The 17,905-nt window shown below is 36.8% G+C and overlaps 2 protein-coding genes across 2 annotated transcripts in view; one reads left to right on the top strand and one right to left on the bottom strand.

Annotated features, from left to right (window-relative positions):
- Positions 1–17,905, top strand: part of LOC136798689 (F-box/LRR-repeat protein 18-like) — a 36,863-nt gene that overhangs the window by 4,659 nt on the left and 14,299 nt on the right. The window lies entirely within an intron of this gene.
- LOC136798697 (uncharacterized) lies at positions 5,666–10,656 on the bottom strand. The gene is made up of 5 exons (XM_067055353.1): positions 10,647–10,656; positions 10,182–10,382; positions 8,933–9,183; positions 7,621–7,775; positions 5,666–6,788 (listed from the first exon to the last, which is right to left on the bottom strand). Exons 1-5 carry the CDS (start codon positions 10,654–10,656, stop codon positions 5,666–5,668), a joined length of 1,740 nt encoding a protein of 579 aa, XP_066911454.1.

The following is a 17,905-nucleotide window of genomic DNA, read 5'->3' as shown; positions in this document are numbered from 1 at the left end:
TTAAAAGATTGCGTGCTACTTGCATATTATCCTTTTATCTTCTCCAGTTTTATAATATCAAAAGACCCCCGCCTGTTTATAGGCTCAAGCTAACAAGATTTGAAAATAAAGGCATCGAGACCCTAAGGGTGTAACGTCCACTTATGACGTTAAGGCTAGCAACTGAAGTTATCGTGTCAACGCGTAGCAAGTTAGATATTTCATTGAAACTTTTTCATATTGATACCAAAACATATCAAAACATAGAAATCAGTGTATATAAATAGAATCTAATGGTATCAGGCTTCAAAACTGAAATTTGATGCATAAAAGGCATTTTCTTGTGATGCTTAGAGTTACATCATTACTCGTTTTTTTATAAGAAAATCCAAAATTTTGGAAGCCTTCGGATGTTCTTAACTTTTTGAGTTTCAAGCCTAAAAATGTTCTTAAAATGTTCTTATTTTCACCATTTTGAGGGTATTCTCTTCTATTTTCTCAAGAAATTGGAAGTTTCAGGGTCCTCAAAGCCTTAAAATGTTCTTAATTTGTTCTTAGTATTTTGGCCATCGAAGCCTTATGTTCTTATATAGTTTGTTCTTATATAAATCAGAAATATGGTATGTATACACGTGTGTAGCAATGCCGCTTGGTATCAGGTTGAATTTAACACTTACAAAAGCTTTCGATTCCAACAATGCCCTAGATAGATTTCGTACAGAACAGTCTCTTTAACTCGAACCTCTATAACTCGAATGTCTCGTCTCTTCAGTTAACAATGTCTTATAAAGCTTACTCCACAACCCGTGTTCCCTGCGTGGGATCGAGTTACACGTTTTTTTTTTTTTAAGAAACTTGTTTTACCAAGCAGCCTCAATGTTTCTTAAGAAATCGGCCTTTTGAGCCTTAAATGTTTCTTACATGTTTCTAAACTTTTTGACATAATCAGCCTATTTTTCATGCAAAGATTGGAAGGTTCTAAAAAAACCGTGTTAAAAATGTTATTTTCTCATTCTCAGCCTCAGCATGTTTCTTAGATGTTTCTTAGTTTTTAGGCATTCTGAGCCTCATGTTTCTTAAAAGTGTGTTTCTTAAAAAAAAAAAAACGTGTATGGAGACTTCACTGTACTGAAAAAGAAGAAGAAGAGAAGACGGGCGCTTCGAGCGGACCCAGCAAGAAATAATTTTTCTTGGTAAACGAAACCAGGCCATTCGAATTACGTGGCCAGCCCATGCCATTTGACGTAGACAGAGATAGCTATCAATCGAATTCAAACAAACTTTATTCAAAAGCTCAACATTACTAATTCTCTTTACCCATATGACTGGTATAGATTGACGTGACACATGATTCGAACGCAACGATGATGGAAATTTCGTAAACTAGTTAACAAACTCTCGGTTAAGCTCCAACATTCGACACCATACAATAGAATAGGAATAACATAGGTAGAGTAAACTTTTCCTTTGACATCAAAATTGACACTTGAATTTGAGAAAATACATTTCTTAAGAGAACCAAATGCGATGCTTGCTTTCTGGATCCTCATTTGAACGTCACGTTTGTCGGAGCAGTCGTTGCTAATCATACTCCCTAAATAAACGAACTTATCAACGATATTAATGTAACGCTGTCCAATGATGATGTCAGACAGGTCAAGGTTATCATATGTTTCCGGATTTTCATATTTACTCGGTGGCTTTGGACAGAAGAGAACAACTGATTTGGAGTCTTCTCGTGGCTCCAATGGACCGGAATGTACTTCCATCCCAAAACAAGCGAGATGCGACATACTCTCCTCAATGCCGGACTCTGCTTCTTTTCGACTGTTAAATAAGAGACCAGTGTCATCGAAATAACCAGAGTCTTGGAGTGGTAGATCTTTTCCATATGCTCTGTAGCTGAGACCAGTCATGACAGCATCTTCTTTCGTTTTGAAAATGCATGCTTGGACTTCGGTTGTTTTGCGCCAGGTTATCATAACTGCTGCAATGAAAAACGTGAATAGAAGGGGACCAAGAATGTCACCTTGCTTGACACCAATTGAACAGTTCATTGTTTCGGTTACTTCGTCTACCGTGAATTTCACTTTGAAGGCTTTGTGGAGAGCTTTCAATAAATTGACGAGTTTTAATGGGTCACAGAAACGTTCAAGAATGAGCTACAGTAGTTCTCTGGGAACCCGATCGAAGGCTTTTACCAAGTCCAAAAAGAAAACCCATGACTCAAGTCCGCGACGTTTTTTATGAGCTAGTTTAACGGTAAAAATGCAACCTCGATCTGGACGAAAGCCACTGTACTGACACAAGACTTTACACAAGATTTCGAAATAGCATTTTTTTCGAAGAAAGTTATCAAGTAATGGGAACAACTAAGTCACAAATGAAGTTTGTTGTCTATTATCAGAAAACAGTAAGAATACTTCATCAGACTGGCACGCCAGTCGGGCTGGAGCGGTATCACGTGGGAAAAGTGAGCGTAGGAGTTAGGTAATCGTAAGAAGAAATTTTATCGGCGGCAAGGGCTGTTAATCAGCAGCCTCTCACCAGCTTTTGCTCTTTCTCCTACGCAGTTCCTATTCTAGCAAACGCCCGCCGCCTTTATATTCCCGCCCTCTAACATGATTGATTAACAGGCTAGTTTCCAAGTCTACTCATCATACAAAATTAAAGAGCTCTAAACAACAACAGCTGTAAATCTTTGTCGTTTCAGATTCAAGCCATAAAATCATGCCATCATACCATACCAGTCCAAAGTGAAACAACAATTTTCTACTCGTAGTTCAAGAGAGAAAGAGAGGTACTCTATAATTAGCTTTCGTTTTGTTTTGATGAAAAGCGGAAATGGTTTTGAAAGATGATCACCTCTCCATTTTTGTTTGTTGATTTTATAAACTGGTTCAAATTGGTATCATTCTATCAGCAGTGTCTTTTTGTTATCGATTCGCTTACACGTTTTTTTATAAGAACATTCAAAATTTTTGTATCCTTTTGAAGCTCTTAACTTTTTGAGTTTTAAACCTAAAAAAAGTGTTCCTATTTTCACCATTTTTTGAGTTTTTTTGGCCATGTTTCTAAGAAACCGGCTGTTTTAGAGTTTTAGAGTAAATGTTCTTAACTTGTTCTTAGCATTTCAGCCATTTTATGTTCTTTTATGGTTTGTTCTTATAAAATGTGTATCAGAAAAGTGCGATAAGACGTCTCCGGTTGATCCGCTTATCACATTGAAGAGGAGACAAACCTCACAGATGCTCTAATTATTTAAAAGGTGCTGACATGTGTTGCTAGTCCTCTGTGTTTCTTCACATGATGATATCCAACAACTACGCACAGCCTCTCTCCAGAGGGCTTGGATAGTTTAGAATCCTTTCGAAAGCTACTAAAGTTGATTGCGAAAAGAATACCAAACCAATAATCGTACGCACTCCTTTAGACATGACCGACCGAAGTTAAGCGCTTTCGATCATTCTGTAGATAACAGGATCACGCCCGCCCTGTAGATGATAGGCAAGGAAAGGAAAAATCAGAATAAACTACACTAGCCTAAAATAGAGGCCCTCTGACAATACCCGAAAAGGTTTGCTCATCACCCTCCCACTCACGAACGAAAAAAATCTCATAAAGCGACACCACGAACCACAACCATGTCTTTACTCCTCCAACACCTATATCATGTTCATCATCATATCATCAACGACAAAAAAATCATTCGAAAAAATCCTTTATTTACGTTAATCCATCTTAGAGAGCTATGAGATTGTTCTAGATAACATCGCTGTTGTTGTCTTTACAAACTGATATCTTTATATAATACACACAAGTTATCATGTTATAGAAATCTTTTCCTTCGCAATCTTATGTTGAGTATAAGGACACTGGATACTTCATTTAATACGTCTTTTACTTTACAAATTTAATTCAAAATCTTGCTGTGATCTTTTATAATGACTTCATTATCACTTTGGAGTGTTTGGAGGGATATTTTTCCTTTATACACTACGAGGAAATTTCTACTGTAGACTAAATTTCATTCTCTCGTTAAAGGTGACACCCCTGTCTCACAGCCCCGGTGGAACTTTTTTCCTCAATTTCTATTGAAATCCCAATGGGGATAGAAATTGTATTGCTCCAAGGTTAAAAAACCCAGTGTGGATGTTTTTGGAGTGCAATTTTTAAACATTTAATTTCGAGTGGGGATGAAATCACAGTCTATTTCCCAGTGGGGCTGAAATTCAAGGGTATTTTCCCACCGGGGACGGAATTTTTGCTTAATTTTCCAGTGGGGCTGGGGTCCAAACAGGTCTGCGACACAGTGGAAATTATAGGTTAGATGCTATTTTTATTACGGCTGTAATAACAGTGGTGCCATGTGACAAGCCTTAAGGTACACGTTCTTTTTTATGGTTGTAAATTCCGCATATATATATTTTCCCGCGTTTACTATCCCTCTAACGGACGATAGCACCGTTGGTCTAAGGGGGTGTAGGCACGTGCTGAAAAATATACCGGGTGACCCACGAAAAAGTTCAGACGTTTCCCGACATCCTGAGGCCAAACAAATGTCCCAAAGTGCTTGGAGTTTTGATATTTAGAAAGTAGATATCCTAACTTAAAATTTGAGCTATCACTTTTTAAATTTGACCAACTTGTTCTCTACTTATGAGCTTTTAAAGTCAAAATTCACTTTTCGGAAAGTGTAAAAAACACGTAAAAAAGGGGTATCAAATTTGGTATTTTTAGACGTTTTTGATATACAGTTTTTGAAAAAAATCTGAAAAATCTACAAAAGCGCCAATTTTTATAAAACTTGTTTTAAACAAAAACTACTTTTAAAGGTGTTTTTATTAATTATCAATGTCATAAAACTCGTTAAATAAGTCAATTTGTAAGCGATTTTCTAATTGATTGCATAAATTTAATACCTCTTTTTTACGTGTTTTTTACACTTTCCGAAAAGTGAATTTTGACTTTAAAAGCTCATAAGTAGAGAACAAATTGGTCAAATTTAAGAAGTGATAGCTCAAATTTTAAGTTAGGATATCTACTTTCTAAATATCAAAATTCCAAGCACTTTGGGACATTTGTTCGGCCTCAAGACGTCGAGAAACGCCTGAACTTTTTCGTGGGTCACCCGGTACCTGAAATTGAAATCAACATTTTCTGTAATTTTACCCAACTCTTCAGATGCACAATTGATCAAAGCCACAAAAGAATCTTTTTAAAATTTAGACGAGAATTCCGATCATGCAGTACACAAAAAAGAATCCCGCTTCCGAAAAACCAATCTCCAGCATTTCGGATCGGCTCATCGTTATCTTTCCTATCTATTAAAAGGTTGCCAAACCCCATTTTTAGTTCATTGTCGCAGCTCTAATCTGTTTCTTGGAAGTTTCATTCATTTGTTTCGTTTTGCAACTGATTTCGCAACGGATCGGTGTCACTTTATGAACTATAGAGCAAAATATATATTCAATTCTCATGAATTCGATTTAAGCAGGAATTCTAATTTGTTCGAATTATAGAGGGCAGTATATTACGATGGTTTTCCTTAGACGGGAGCCGTCAATTATTTTGAATTACCTTTAGAAAGATTTGAATAAGAAGTTCGAATTACCGAGAGTTCACCACTGTCCACGAAACCACTCCTTCGAATTACCGAGAGTTCACTACAGTCCACGAAAACCACTCATGGTAGTTGTTGCTTACAATAACAATATTGTCTCAAGTGAGGAAACTCTTCCGCAATACAATGGGGTTGGTTTCCGTATTTATTAATACGACTTATATCGCCATTAACCGTAATTTCTCTCGTCCGTATATTTTGTACTAAAGTCGCTTCAAAATAGGCCGCGGAGTTCGGTCCTGTCTCTAAAACAACTTCGTAACTGTCTGAAGTGTATTTTTTATCATCTTCCATCCTTGCCCCACAACCATCACATCCTTTACGGAAGCTTTTGGAAAACTTTCGGACATGATCGTTTGTTGTAATTTGTTGTACTCTAATGATCCGTGAAAGACTTACAGGCTCGCATAGTTTTTTTGTAGCCTTTAACCTCTGCAATTTCTTATTCATTAATCCAATGAGTTTCACGGCTAAAATTTTAGATAATTCTGATTCAATACTCATAGGTTCATATTGTATACATGGACACCAATGTTCCAGAATACCAGCTTCAGAACATGTTCTGTTGAGACTTGTTATATTTGTGAATAAACTTTTACCCCATTTATGATTATTTTCAAATTCACCGTCAAAATTCAACACGTGTTTCAAAGTTGAGAAGACATCAAAGTGTGACGTCATAATCTTAGCATTTTGTTTAAAATTTTGAAATTTTAATGGATACTTATTTTTTAACCAGCGTGGAAATGAAAAAGCCATGAAAGGGAGTCTTTCTTCTAATTTTCCAACCATTGTTGCTCTGTATTTTGAAGAACGAGCACCATGGTCTCCAAACCAAACTACTAAAGTATTTCGTCGTGCATGAGAGGTGTCCAGAAATTGATGAAAATCAAGGAAATCTTCATCAAATAATTTAAAGTTTGCATAAACGTCATGTGCAGATCCCATTGCGAAGAAAGAAAATACGGGTGTGTCTTTATAGTTCATCAATAAACGTTTTAAAAACTTCAATTCTAGTTGATGATGACATCTTGGGCTATTTTTAAACAATCTTTTGTTCAAGAATCCTGCAGCACCTCGCCAAAATGGTCTTAAATATCGATCGGTAGGTTTGGCGTCGAATCCGTTCAAACGAAAGGTGAAAGCTTCAGTACCTGGTCGATCCTCGGAATATACTGTGGCATAACTAAACGAAAAAGGTGAAAAATTGCTCTGTAAAGGTGTATTAAACTTTGGAAGAAGATATTTGATTAATTTCTAGAAATGGGTTTTGTGGTGCAATCAGCGCCAAAATATATTGCCAATTTAGGGTATTTTATTTAGCGTTTTTCAGAATTTAAAGGTCGCGGGTGAGAATTGCAGTTTCAGTACTTCCACTATGCTTTATTGGATTTTTCGATTTGGGAAGGGTTAAGTGGCTCCAGGCTATGTTCTCAGCCTTATTGAAACATTTTTGAGCTTTTAGATCCTGAGATCCTAAGGTCCTAATTCTTAAGTCTAATGTTAAGACTCAGAGCTAAAACTCTGCTTCCGAACTGTACTTCAAAGCACTTAAAAATCTCTTGCGGTTTTAAAGTTTTGAGGGAGTTCCCCTTTTGTGCCAAATATTTCGGCGCCGATTGTTGGTGTTGAGGATTTGAGGATATCGATTTATGGACAGTTTATAGATGTGTCAATTTGATAAGGCTAACATTGGATCTTGACTTTTTCTTATTTCATCCTCCATCTTCTCGGCCAGGTCATTTGCGAAGTTTCGTGTATTGAATATGGGGGGTGGAGGATATAACATTTTTTTGAAATTTACCCCCCGAACATCATTACTTTTGACCCCCCGGACAGTAGGTCTAACCCCCCGGAAAAGCATCAGTTGACCCCCTGGACATTCAAAATTACCCTCAAAAAGAGCAATTTTACCCCCGGACACTATATCCTCCACCCCCCCCCCCATGTACGGATATTTTCTGGAAGATCCCATTTTAATATCGAGGCTAGGAAAAGGAAGTATATTTTGGACTTACCCTTTTTTGTTGTATTCTTTGAAAATGAAAGGCCACTGATCGACTGAAGAAGAGTTTTTGATACCTCTACGAGCTTCAGGTAGATTTCTTTCCATGTCACCTACCAAAATACCCGTGAATTGCGCCGTCGTCCCGTCACCGACCACCGTATGACCCTACGTAATAAATAGTCATTGGTGATTAACTCACAGTGGATTTGATTAAAGCTACTTTCTATTCATAAAAAATTATTTCATGTCTCAAGGGGACATATTCCTCATGGTAATTGTTTGAATACGAGGCAAGTGATGTTCGTGACGTAATTTATGAAAAGGTCTATTGAAGAAAATTTTCACCTTTCTAAAAAGTTCTTTTGATAAGTATTAGATTCTTCCTCGAGAGTTTTATAAAGATTTGAGATTTCCCTCTGCAGAGGCGAGTGAGCAAAATATTTAATTTTGGCGGGAACTAATTTTTTCTAATTCGCCAAAATTAGTTCCCTTAAGGTACCTCGTATTTAAACGATTACCATGGTGAATATAACCCTTGGAACATTTAAATGATTTTTTTATGAATAGAAAGTAGTTTAATCAATCACCTTGGCAATAATTTCAAAACGAGACAAGTGATGTTCGTGACGAAATTTATGAAAAGGTCTATTCCAGGTCACATTTTGACTACTCTCGGGTACCTAATACCCGGGGGGTTGGAAAAAATCTCAAAACTTAATAAGCGGGGGGGGGTAGAATACAAATGTCCTGGGTGGAAATTTTTTGAAATGGAGGCTAATACAGCTGAATTAGGACAAAAAAGGGAACTTTCAAAAACATTTTCCCAAAAATTGATAAGCGGGGGGGTTGGAATAAGAATGTCCTGGGTGGAAAATTAATTAGCGGGGGGGCGACGGCTATTAAGTACCCGAGAGTAGTGTAAACCGACACCAAAGAAGCGAGGTGTACAGAAAACAAATTGAGAACGTAAAATATAGAAAAGGTTTTTATTGAAAGTAGAAAATAATTTGGACTCAGAACTACAAAATAATACAACGATTTGTATGTGAATGAAAATAGAAAATTAATTAGAAAGTTAGATGATGTTATCGTCCGTTACAGTGATAGTAAAAGTGGGAAAATATGGCGGTATGGCGTTATGGCGGTATACGGAAGAAAATCGGCGGGAGAGTTTCGAAGAAGACTGGCAAACTCTACCGACTGTAAACTCTTTTCGGCAAAAAAAACGTTTGCGAATTTTCTTCGGCTTTGGACTTATTTCTTAGATAGTGATTTGTCTTAGACTATGGCATAGTCTAAGACAAATATATTAGAAAGTTTACCTTCATAATGATAGAGTCAGCGTCATTCTCCAGAGCTTCGTAAAACATTGGCAGACTTCTGACAGCTGCAGAATGTGATAACGAATCCACATTGATGAAAAGGATGTTCAATTGGTTTATTGAAGATTCTTTTTGTTGTTTCGGATGTTTGGTGAAATTTCGTACTGGATACGCATGTGCTTCGTGGATTGTTATACCTCTCTTTAGAGTGATGCGAACTTTCACGTAATCTTGCGTTAAAAACACACTTCCTATAGAAGGATAAATTGTATATTTTCATGCAGTATGTGGGGAAGGGGAAGGGGGAAATCCAAATACATCTCATTATACAGGCCTGGCGGAAGCGAGGAGACTAGGTAGACTGCCTCCCAACTTTTGAGCAAATGAGATTTTTTCTCAAATTCCTAAGCGAATCTTATCTCATTTTGAGACTTCAGCCTTTAAAGGGACATAAAAGTACTTGACTGACAAAATATGTAAACAAATCGTATGCAGCGGAATACAAAATTAAAACATATATGGCTGATTTTGATTGTTTCAATTGTTTACAAGTTTGTTTTGGACACGTGATTTTAATTGTTCTCTTTAATGACACGTGGTTCGCGCAATCTTTACATTTTACTACTTTTATGTCCCTTTAAAACTTCAGATAATACGCCTTGGGATATTTGTCACATGCCTTGTTAACTTCCAAAGCAGTTTCAAATTGTTTGTGGTTCAGGGTTCCTATTCAGGCCCGGCGAAGAGCGAATTTCGCAGGTCAAAGGCACAAAATATGTTACAACTCGATCTGAAAATTCGGTTCGCTGCCTCAAGTATATACCCAACGCTAGTCAATACACTGGGCTTATAAGGAATTCGGCTACCTAAAATTTAGAATTCACCAGAGTAAATTTTTCATTCGCTAGCATACTAAAAATAAAGCAAACCCCTTCCAAATAATGACCGTTACAGCGCTTCAACAATAGCGGGATCGGGAAATATAAAGCTCGATTTACAAATTTTTTTATAAGAACATCCAAAATTTTTGAAGACTTCGGATGTTCTTAACTTTTTGAGTTTTAAGCCTAAATTGTTCTTAACATGTTCTTATTTTCGCCAATTTTTGAGTATTTTTGTTTATTTTCCTAAGAAATTTGGTGTTTTAGAGTCCAGAAAGTTTTTGACAATTTTCTTAACTTGTTCTCAATATTTTGGTCAAGCCTTATGTTCTTATATAGTTTGTTCTTATAAAAAAACGTATATGTACCTTGTTGAATTTCATCGTAAAATGTTTGAAAGTTAGTCGTAGTTTGTCTATTCTTATCGATTCTTACAATATATGCATATTCAGCTGTTTTGACTGCAATGTTTTTCTTGATGGATAGCTTTCCATCGTTATTGACTTCTGAATACCATCGATAGGAGCAAATCTTTTTGGAAGGTTCACCTCTGGTTAATTCTAAAATATCTGGATGAAAAGGATTCAATCTGGGTATGTTACATTTCTGCTTCAATTTTATTTCAGTTGCTTTATTCATTGGATTTTCGGTGATAAATTGCACGATTCTTTCTGTTATTGGCTTAGAAATACTTCCTACTAACTCTGAACCTTCACCGTTAATCTGGAGAAACGTCGTGGTTATGGTCTCAGTATGAAGCACCCGCCTGATTGTCCATAGGCATAAATACATAAAAACCACTAGATAAAGTATGTTTTTAATTTTGAACAAACTTCGCCACATCTTTTTCCTCAATATACAAAAGGTTATAGAGAGTTTCATTCTTTTTCAATTTTGATTTTCAAACACGGAAATCTTCAGCTACAATCAATATTCAGTTTTCAATCAGTATTGTGTGTGAATCTTAGTTAGAAAATGATCAATAAGTAATGTATCAGTGCCGTATCTATACCAAATTTAAAAGCTATTTTGTAGCTATTCATATTCATGATATTCATAACGTAATGTTTTCTACGGAAAGACCCCGGTTTTTTGCCAGTAGTGGCAAATTTTATACAACTTTTGGCGTCTAGTTTAAATTGGCCACTACTGGCTAAAAGCAGGGTATTACCGTAGAAAACATTACGTCATGAATATCATGAATATGAATAGCTAGATTTGAGAATTGATAGTTCATTGAGTTTGAAGCCTAAAGGGCTAGAGAGAAATCTTCAACATTTTCCAAACAATAACGGTGAACTAATACATATTTTCGACCGTATTCGCGCGGTCAGGCGCGTCCCACTTTTTTATTTGATTTACCACCCTAAACTAGATCCAACCGGATCACCGTGCGGCAATTGGCGGCTACGGTCGAAAAGGTGTATTGAATTCATGAGACGATGTTATATTATCAAAAGAAAAATCCAAGCAGCATATCCAATGATTCCAGTCCAAATTATTATCCTCGTCGGTAGAGGACATAAGTGTTTAAAAATAATTGCAAAAACTTTCAATATATATAAAAATAAAGTAACCATTAAACTACAATCATGGGCGAAAGTTGTGGAGACAAAAGTATAATATAAGCTTCAAAGCCCCCTCACCCCAGTGGCAATGTTGAAGGATATTGGAAAAGTTCGTACTAAACATTGCCACTGGGGGAGGGGGCCATTCTTTTGTTTTTCCAGCATTTTCCAGTGTTTTTCTTAAACATCAAGTCCATGATTGTTTGAATTTCATCTTGTCTTCTTTGGGTTCAATATTCTGTCTTTCCAGGCATCAGTTTACTGAGGTTAAGGTAAATCTTATTGAAAGTAGCTGGTTTATTAAAATCTGATTTAAATTCGAAAAGTGATAATAATACTGAATTCTTCAAAAAATATTGTGAAAGTAATGCTGTCTGTCTTCGCGCGATCTTTTCCTCTTTCTGACTAATCTTGCTCCACCTCCGTGTCAATCCAATGTGAAAAAGCTTGTGAAATAAAATTGATGAGTAAGCGATATCAATCTTATTTAAAAACAAAACCTTTAACCCTCGTGAAAAAGTGTCGTACATTAACTTCGCTAGCGAAAACACATACGGCTATATTGTTATATAGGTAAGTGGCTTCATTCCGCTAAGCAAAATATGCAGGCGAAAGAAGTTATGCTTCAATAAATAATGGAATACAACCCCATTATTGCTCATACGAGACAACAAAAACCTAGCATATAAACTATGAACTTAAAATCCTCAACTATTCTATTCATAGGGTTAATTTATGGATTGGTCCCAAAAACAGAATCTTGGTGAATTTTAGTACCTGACCCGTGTTTAGAGGCTAGAGGGAATACCTTCACGCTCTAGCCTTTGTAATGATTTGCTTTAAAGAAAAAACAAAATATTCATGTTTGTGGTATAATCTTGCCAAGTTTTCGAAGTTTAGTAATGCCTTAAACACATTCATTGCAAACAGTACAAAATCTACCGTGGTTTTGTATAAGTTTCCCATTTCTGAACTAAGAGCAACATAGCCAAACTGCCACAGCAACACTGCCACAGCATACATAAATCTGAAAACAGGCACAGAGATGCTTAGGTTCAAAGCTTAATAAGGCTGAAAAATGCTTGGCTTGAGGGGATGCTTAAATCTAAAACACAAATTTAGGGAAATACTGAAAATCCGCAAAATTCCAGCCAAAATCAGAAAAAAACATTTTTCGTAGGCTTGCCATATGTTTGTCATATGCTTAATTTTTCCCCATATCTGAGCCTAGATATGCTTATAAGTGCAATGCTTATAAAAAATATCCATATTTTCAAGTTAAATCACGCAAACGAGAGTGTCGAAGTGGATCATTGTCTAAACCGATGAATTCTTCATCAAATTTAAGGCGGTCGTTATCCAGTGATGTGAGCACTGTTCTAGTAACAAAACGACGGTATATCTTCTGGTCAAGATCACGTGCTCAGGTAAAAAATATTTTGGGGGGACGATTGGCGATGATGCCTTCAAATCGAATTACATCAAGGATCTTATATTGAAGTGGATTGAACAGATCAAGACCCTCAGTGACATTGCTAAGTCGCAACCGCAATGCGCCTATAGTGCTTTTGTAGGTGGCTTTGTGCATAAATTCACTTATCATCTCAGAGTACTTAGTGACATTCAGGAATATTTAACACCTTTAGACCACGCCATCGACAATTTTCTAATCCCTGCCCTTACAGAAGGTCATCACTGCAGTTTTGTCGAACGCAGACTACTTGCTCTACCAGTACGTTACGGAGGTCTGGGGATACCGATCCTTTCTGAAATTGCTGAACATGAATTTGAGAACTCAAGAAAGGTGAGCAAGGAACTAACAGAGAACATTATAGCTCAAAGAAAAGAATTCAGAGGAAACGACAACAAAGGAAAGTATACTATTATGAAGGAAAAGGAGGTGAGACATAAGAACTCCCTGAGCGAGATCCGAAATGAGCTGTCAACGGAGGAGAAGAAAGCCAACGATCTTGCCCAAGTTAAAGGGGCGTCCAACTGGCTTACCGCCAAACCACTAAAAAGTGAACACTTTGATCTCACCAAAAGAGAATTTTTCGATTCGATAGCCATCAGATACCGCTGGCAGCTAAAGCACCTACCTAGCATATGTGCATGTGGTAAAAGGTTCTCTATTGAACATGCTTTGTCTTGCCCCAAAGGTGGGTTCATTTACCAGCGCCATAATGAGATCCGGGACACGCTAGCCATGACGTTAAATGAGGTCACTAAGGATGTAACCATCGAACCACAGCTTGAACCAATCACTGGAGAGCATCTTGACCGGGGTGTAATCAAGGAAGATGGTGCCAGAGCTGATATAAGTGCAAGGGGATTCTGGACTAGAGGCCAGCGGGCATTTTTTGATGTTAGGGTATTTAATGCCTATGCCCAACGGTACTCTAGGATGAGTCCCACTTGTGCTTTTGAAGTGAATGAGAAAGAAAAGAAGAGACACTATAACCAACGTATCATTCAAGTTGATGGAGGTTCTTTTACACCTCTCATCTTTTCCACAAATGGAGGCGCAGGCAGGGAGGCTCAAATCTTCATCAAGGCTTTAGCTACGCTCTTATCCGAAAAGAGAGATGAACTTATGCAAATTACATTGAACTATCTGAGAACTAAGATCTCCTTTGCTCTTGCAAGGTCCACTGTTCTATGCATTCGAGGCAGTAGAATACCAAAGTCAAAGAACAATATTGTTCAAAATCCGGACATAAATATCACAGAAGCTATAAGCTATATTTGAAGCCATTTTTTGTGCTGTGGTTTTTTTTTTGTTTTTTCGCTTTTTGTATTTTCTTTTGTCAAATTTCAATAATATTTTGACCTCAGGAAAGTCATTGTATCATTTTAGGAATAATCTATAAAAGATATACTTTCTTCTTTTCAATATCTTCTGGTTTTGGGATTAGTTTTGGAATTTGCGCGTGTAATGCGTGGAGCAATCGATACCTACTTGGATGCACTTTCGTTTTGGAAGTTGCCCGCGCGCCATTAAACTTGTTCAGCTGGGTCCAAATGTAGTATAGAATTGGAAACTGTTAAAGACCAAAGGTAGGAAGTTCTTCTTGTAATATGGATCTGCTCGAGCCGACACATCTGTGGATTTAGAATGTTTTTGGAAGGCCTTGGTTGGAGGGTATTTCTTTTTTCTCATTTTCTTTTATTTTACTTTCTACAAACGACTAAGAGTGGGCTGGGGCTGCTCCCAATATTGTTCAAGGAAAATTAGGCAAGATCTTGGAGCAGGGTTCTTTTATGCCTTCATTTTTTCTCAGCTGAAGAAAGGGTGGTGGTGAGGTGGTGAGATAGTTACATCAATCAATATGCCTTCTTACCTGTCTTTAAAAATATAAATCAATTGTAAAAGGGGTTACGCACGATACGAAAATCTCGTGTTCGCAAGCGAAAGGTTTTTTACACTACATACCGTAGGATTGCTAAACTTCCTTATAGCAATAAGCAAAAAGCTCGTCCCAGCTGTTGAAAAAACTACTTAAAGCACTATAGCTCTCACCCAACAAAATTGTGAATTTTAAGAATTAGATATTCAGAATCTATGAAAAATTTTGCTTTCAATGATATATAACATCATGGGGTTTTGTGAATGTGCTGGAAAGATATTGGTTCTTGAAAGGTCAATAAATGGCCCATTTTGGCTTAAAATTTGATGAAACAATGAAAATCACAAATATGAATAATATATTATTCTCATCGTATTTCAACATATTGCCATCAAAACAAGTTATTAAATATTTTTCCCAAGGCATGTATTTTCGAGATCAAAAAATCATATACTGAAAAAGAGCACTGTTTAAAAATATGGACATTTTGGAAAAAATGAGAATGAAACATTTTTGAAAAAAAATCTGTTAGTATTTTTCCATTGGCTATTTGAAGGTATGACTAAGTCTAAAATAAATTTTAGCAGCTAAATATTACCAGGATGACTTGTTTAAGCATGTCTATAACATCAAGTTGATTGATGAACAAGTTTTGGAGAAAAGATAATTTTAAAACACCAACCTGGATTTTCCGTGCACGGCGCAACGCAAACTTTAAAGTACACTAAAAGAATACCGTGGGTGTTTTAGAGTGAATTCCTTTAGTTGATTCTCAACAGTCCTAATAGTTTATATTTTAACATTTAAAAACTGAAAAAATTCTGCTTTGTTCAATTTTATTTAGAATTATGATTTTCCGTCACGGCGCAACAGAATTTAGACCCCCTAAAAACTCCATTGGACATCTGAAATGACTTAATTTCTTCAGTAACTTGAAATTATCATTTTTAAAAACATTTGGTAAGGTAAACTACTTTGTAGCCTTTATATGCCCATTTTGTAAAAATCTTGATTTTTGTGAGCTTTCCAGGGATTTTAGCCTGGAAATTGGAAATCTGGTCATAACTTTTCAATGGAGCGTGTTCCTGCTCTGATTTTTTCACATATTGTTCATGAAATGATATTCTTTATGTCTATATAAAAATTTTTGACATTCTGAAAACTTCATTTTTTGCCATTTTTAAGATTTTTTGGGACGAGCTTTTTGCTTATTGCTTTATTCCCAGCGAAACTTTCCGATTGCTAGTGTAAAAGAAAAGGACCAAAACGCCACAAAAGTAGATTTAACACCGATTTTAGCCGGAGACGCCTAGAAGCAAAAAGATCCCGGAGACGGGGCAGGTATGTTTTCCCGGGAATGAGAAAGTTAGCCATTTTATGATACAATTTTAAAAAGTTGTACCCAGCCGATTGGGCATACTGGAGAAGTGGGACGTGGGACGGTGGGACGCTCAGGTGGGACGCTCGAGTGGGACGCTGAGGTGGGACGCTTAAGTGGGACGGTAGTGGGACGCTAAGGTGGGACGGTAGTGGGACGCTAAGGTGGGACGGTAGTGGGACGCTAAAGTGGGACGGTAGTGGGACGCTAAGGTGGGACGGTAGTGGGACGCTAAGTTGGGACGGTAGTGGGACGCTCTTTTATATGTATTTTGTCTTTTTCTTTTTATAATACAGTGAAGAGGGACAGGTCAAGCACTTATAAACAATACACAGATCGATCGAAATGTTTTTGACTTTTTTCATAGTGAATGGATTATAAAATAATAACATAATCAATTTGATCGAAGCTACAAGACACAAAAAGCTAGTCAGTCAGATAAATCAATTTCTGGCTCCTCCTCTTGGCTCTTTTTTGTAATTCAATGTGTAATTTACAGAGCAATTTCAACAATTCTAACGCTCTTTTTAGCCTAGAGGCTAAATGTCTAAATCTGCGAGAACTGATTTTAAAGAGTATCATATAAAAAATGAACATTCCAATCACAGGGATTTCCCCAGAGACAAGATGTTTACTTTTCGAATTCAAAATTCGAATGAAAGGAAAACATTCGAATCGACAACAAAGGGTTACACCATCAGCATGAATAATAAAAGTATCCACATTGTTCACGTGAAAGGGAAAACCCGTGAGGTGAAACATACACGTGGCGCCCAAAAACTTCTTTCATCAAATTTTATGAAGTTGACTAGGCTAAAGATGTGGTTTCCTTACCTTTTAAAATTAGCAAAGTCCTAGTGAAGGTCATTTTTTTTCGAAATACGTTATCGCAGACTTACAGTAGTGTTCTATAAATTACTAGCCAAACCAAAAGAAAAGCAGCCAGAAATTGATTTCACATTTTTCATTAAATAATTATAAAGACAAAAAGACAATATTCTAATAAAAGAGCGTCCCACTTGAACGTCCCACTACCGTCCCACTCATGCTGAGGGGAAAGCCCTTTATTACAATTAGAATGTTTTCTTTTCATTCGAATTCAAAATCGTGTTTCTGGGGAAACCCCTCTGATTCGAATGATTACTTTGTTATTCTCAATAAATATTTAAACTCTTTGAAATATAGTCAGGCTGCTGCTGGACCACTTTTGTAAAAACCTTAGTGTGAAGAATCTAAAACCTATTGAAACCTGTAATGTTATATATGATTAAAGGGGGTAAAAAAGTTTTACTGGCCATTAGGTTTTCCCAGATTTAGCCTAGACAAAGTTGCAAAGGATTGAAAGTGTTGGAGAATAATAAAATTGTTCTATAAATTAGACAATATGAGCCTGAAGATAAGGAGCCAGAAATTGATTACCAATTTTCCGGTGTTTATTTCTGACTCGCCGCATATGCTTGGTAGCTTTTCGATCAAACCACCAATTTGAATATTATTATTATTCGTTTATCATCCACTATATGATAAAAAAAATCAATATATATATTTTGGCCGAAATCCTGTGTAGGTTGAAAACTGAAGAACAGATCATGTATATGTGTTTTGTGAAAGTATTCATTTACTCATATTGAGTTCTTTTTTACTCGCACATAATTATCAGAGAAGCAAAAATACAAAAGCCTTACGAGAGAGCGTCCCACTACCGTCCCACCTTAGCGTCCCACTACAGTCCCACCTGAGCGTCCCACTACCGTCCCACCTTAGCGTCCCACTACCGTCCCACCTTAGCGTCCCCACTA

This window comes from Clytia hemisphaerica, unplaced genomic scaffold (assembly GCF_902728285.1).
Source record: "Clytia hemisphaerica strain Z4C2 unplaced genomic scaffold, Clytia hemisphaerica genome assembly, whole genome shotgun sequence".
NCBI classification, from domain to species: domain Eukaryota; kingdom Metazoa; phylum Cnidaria; class Hydrozoa; order Leptothecata; family Clytiidae; genus Clytia; species Clytia hemisphaerica.
The sequence above is the reverse complement of the archived record's forward strand: the minus strand, read 5'-3'. Positions and strand labels throughout refer to the sequence as shown.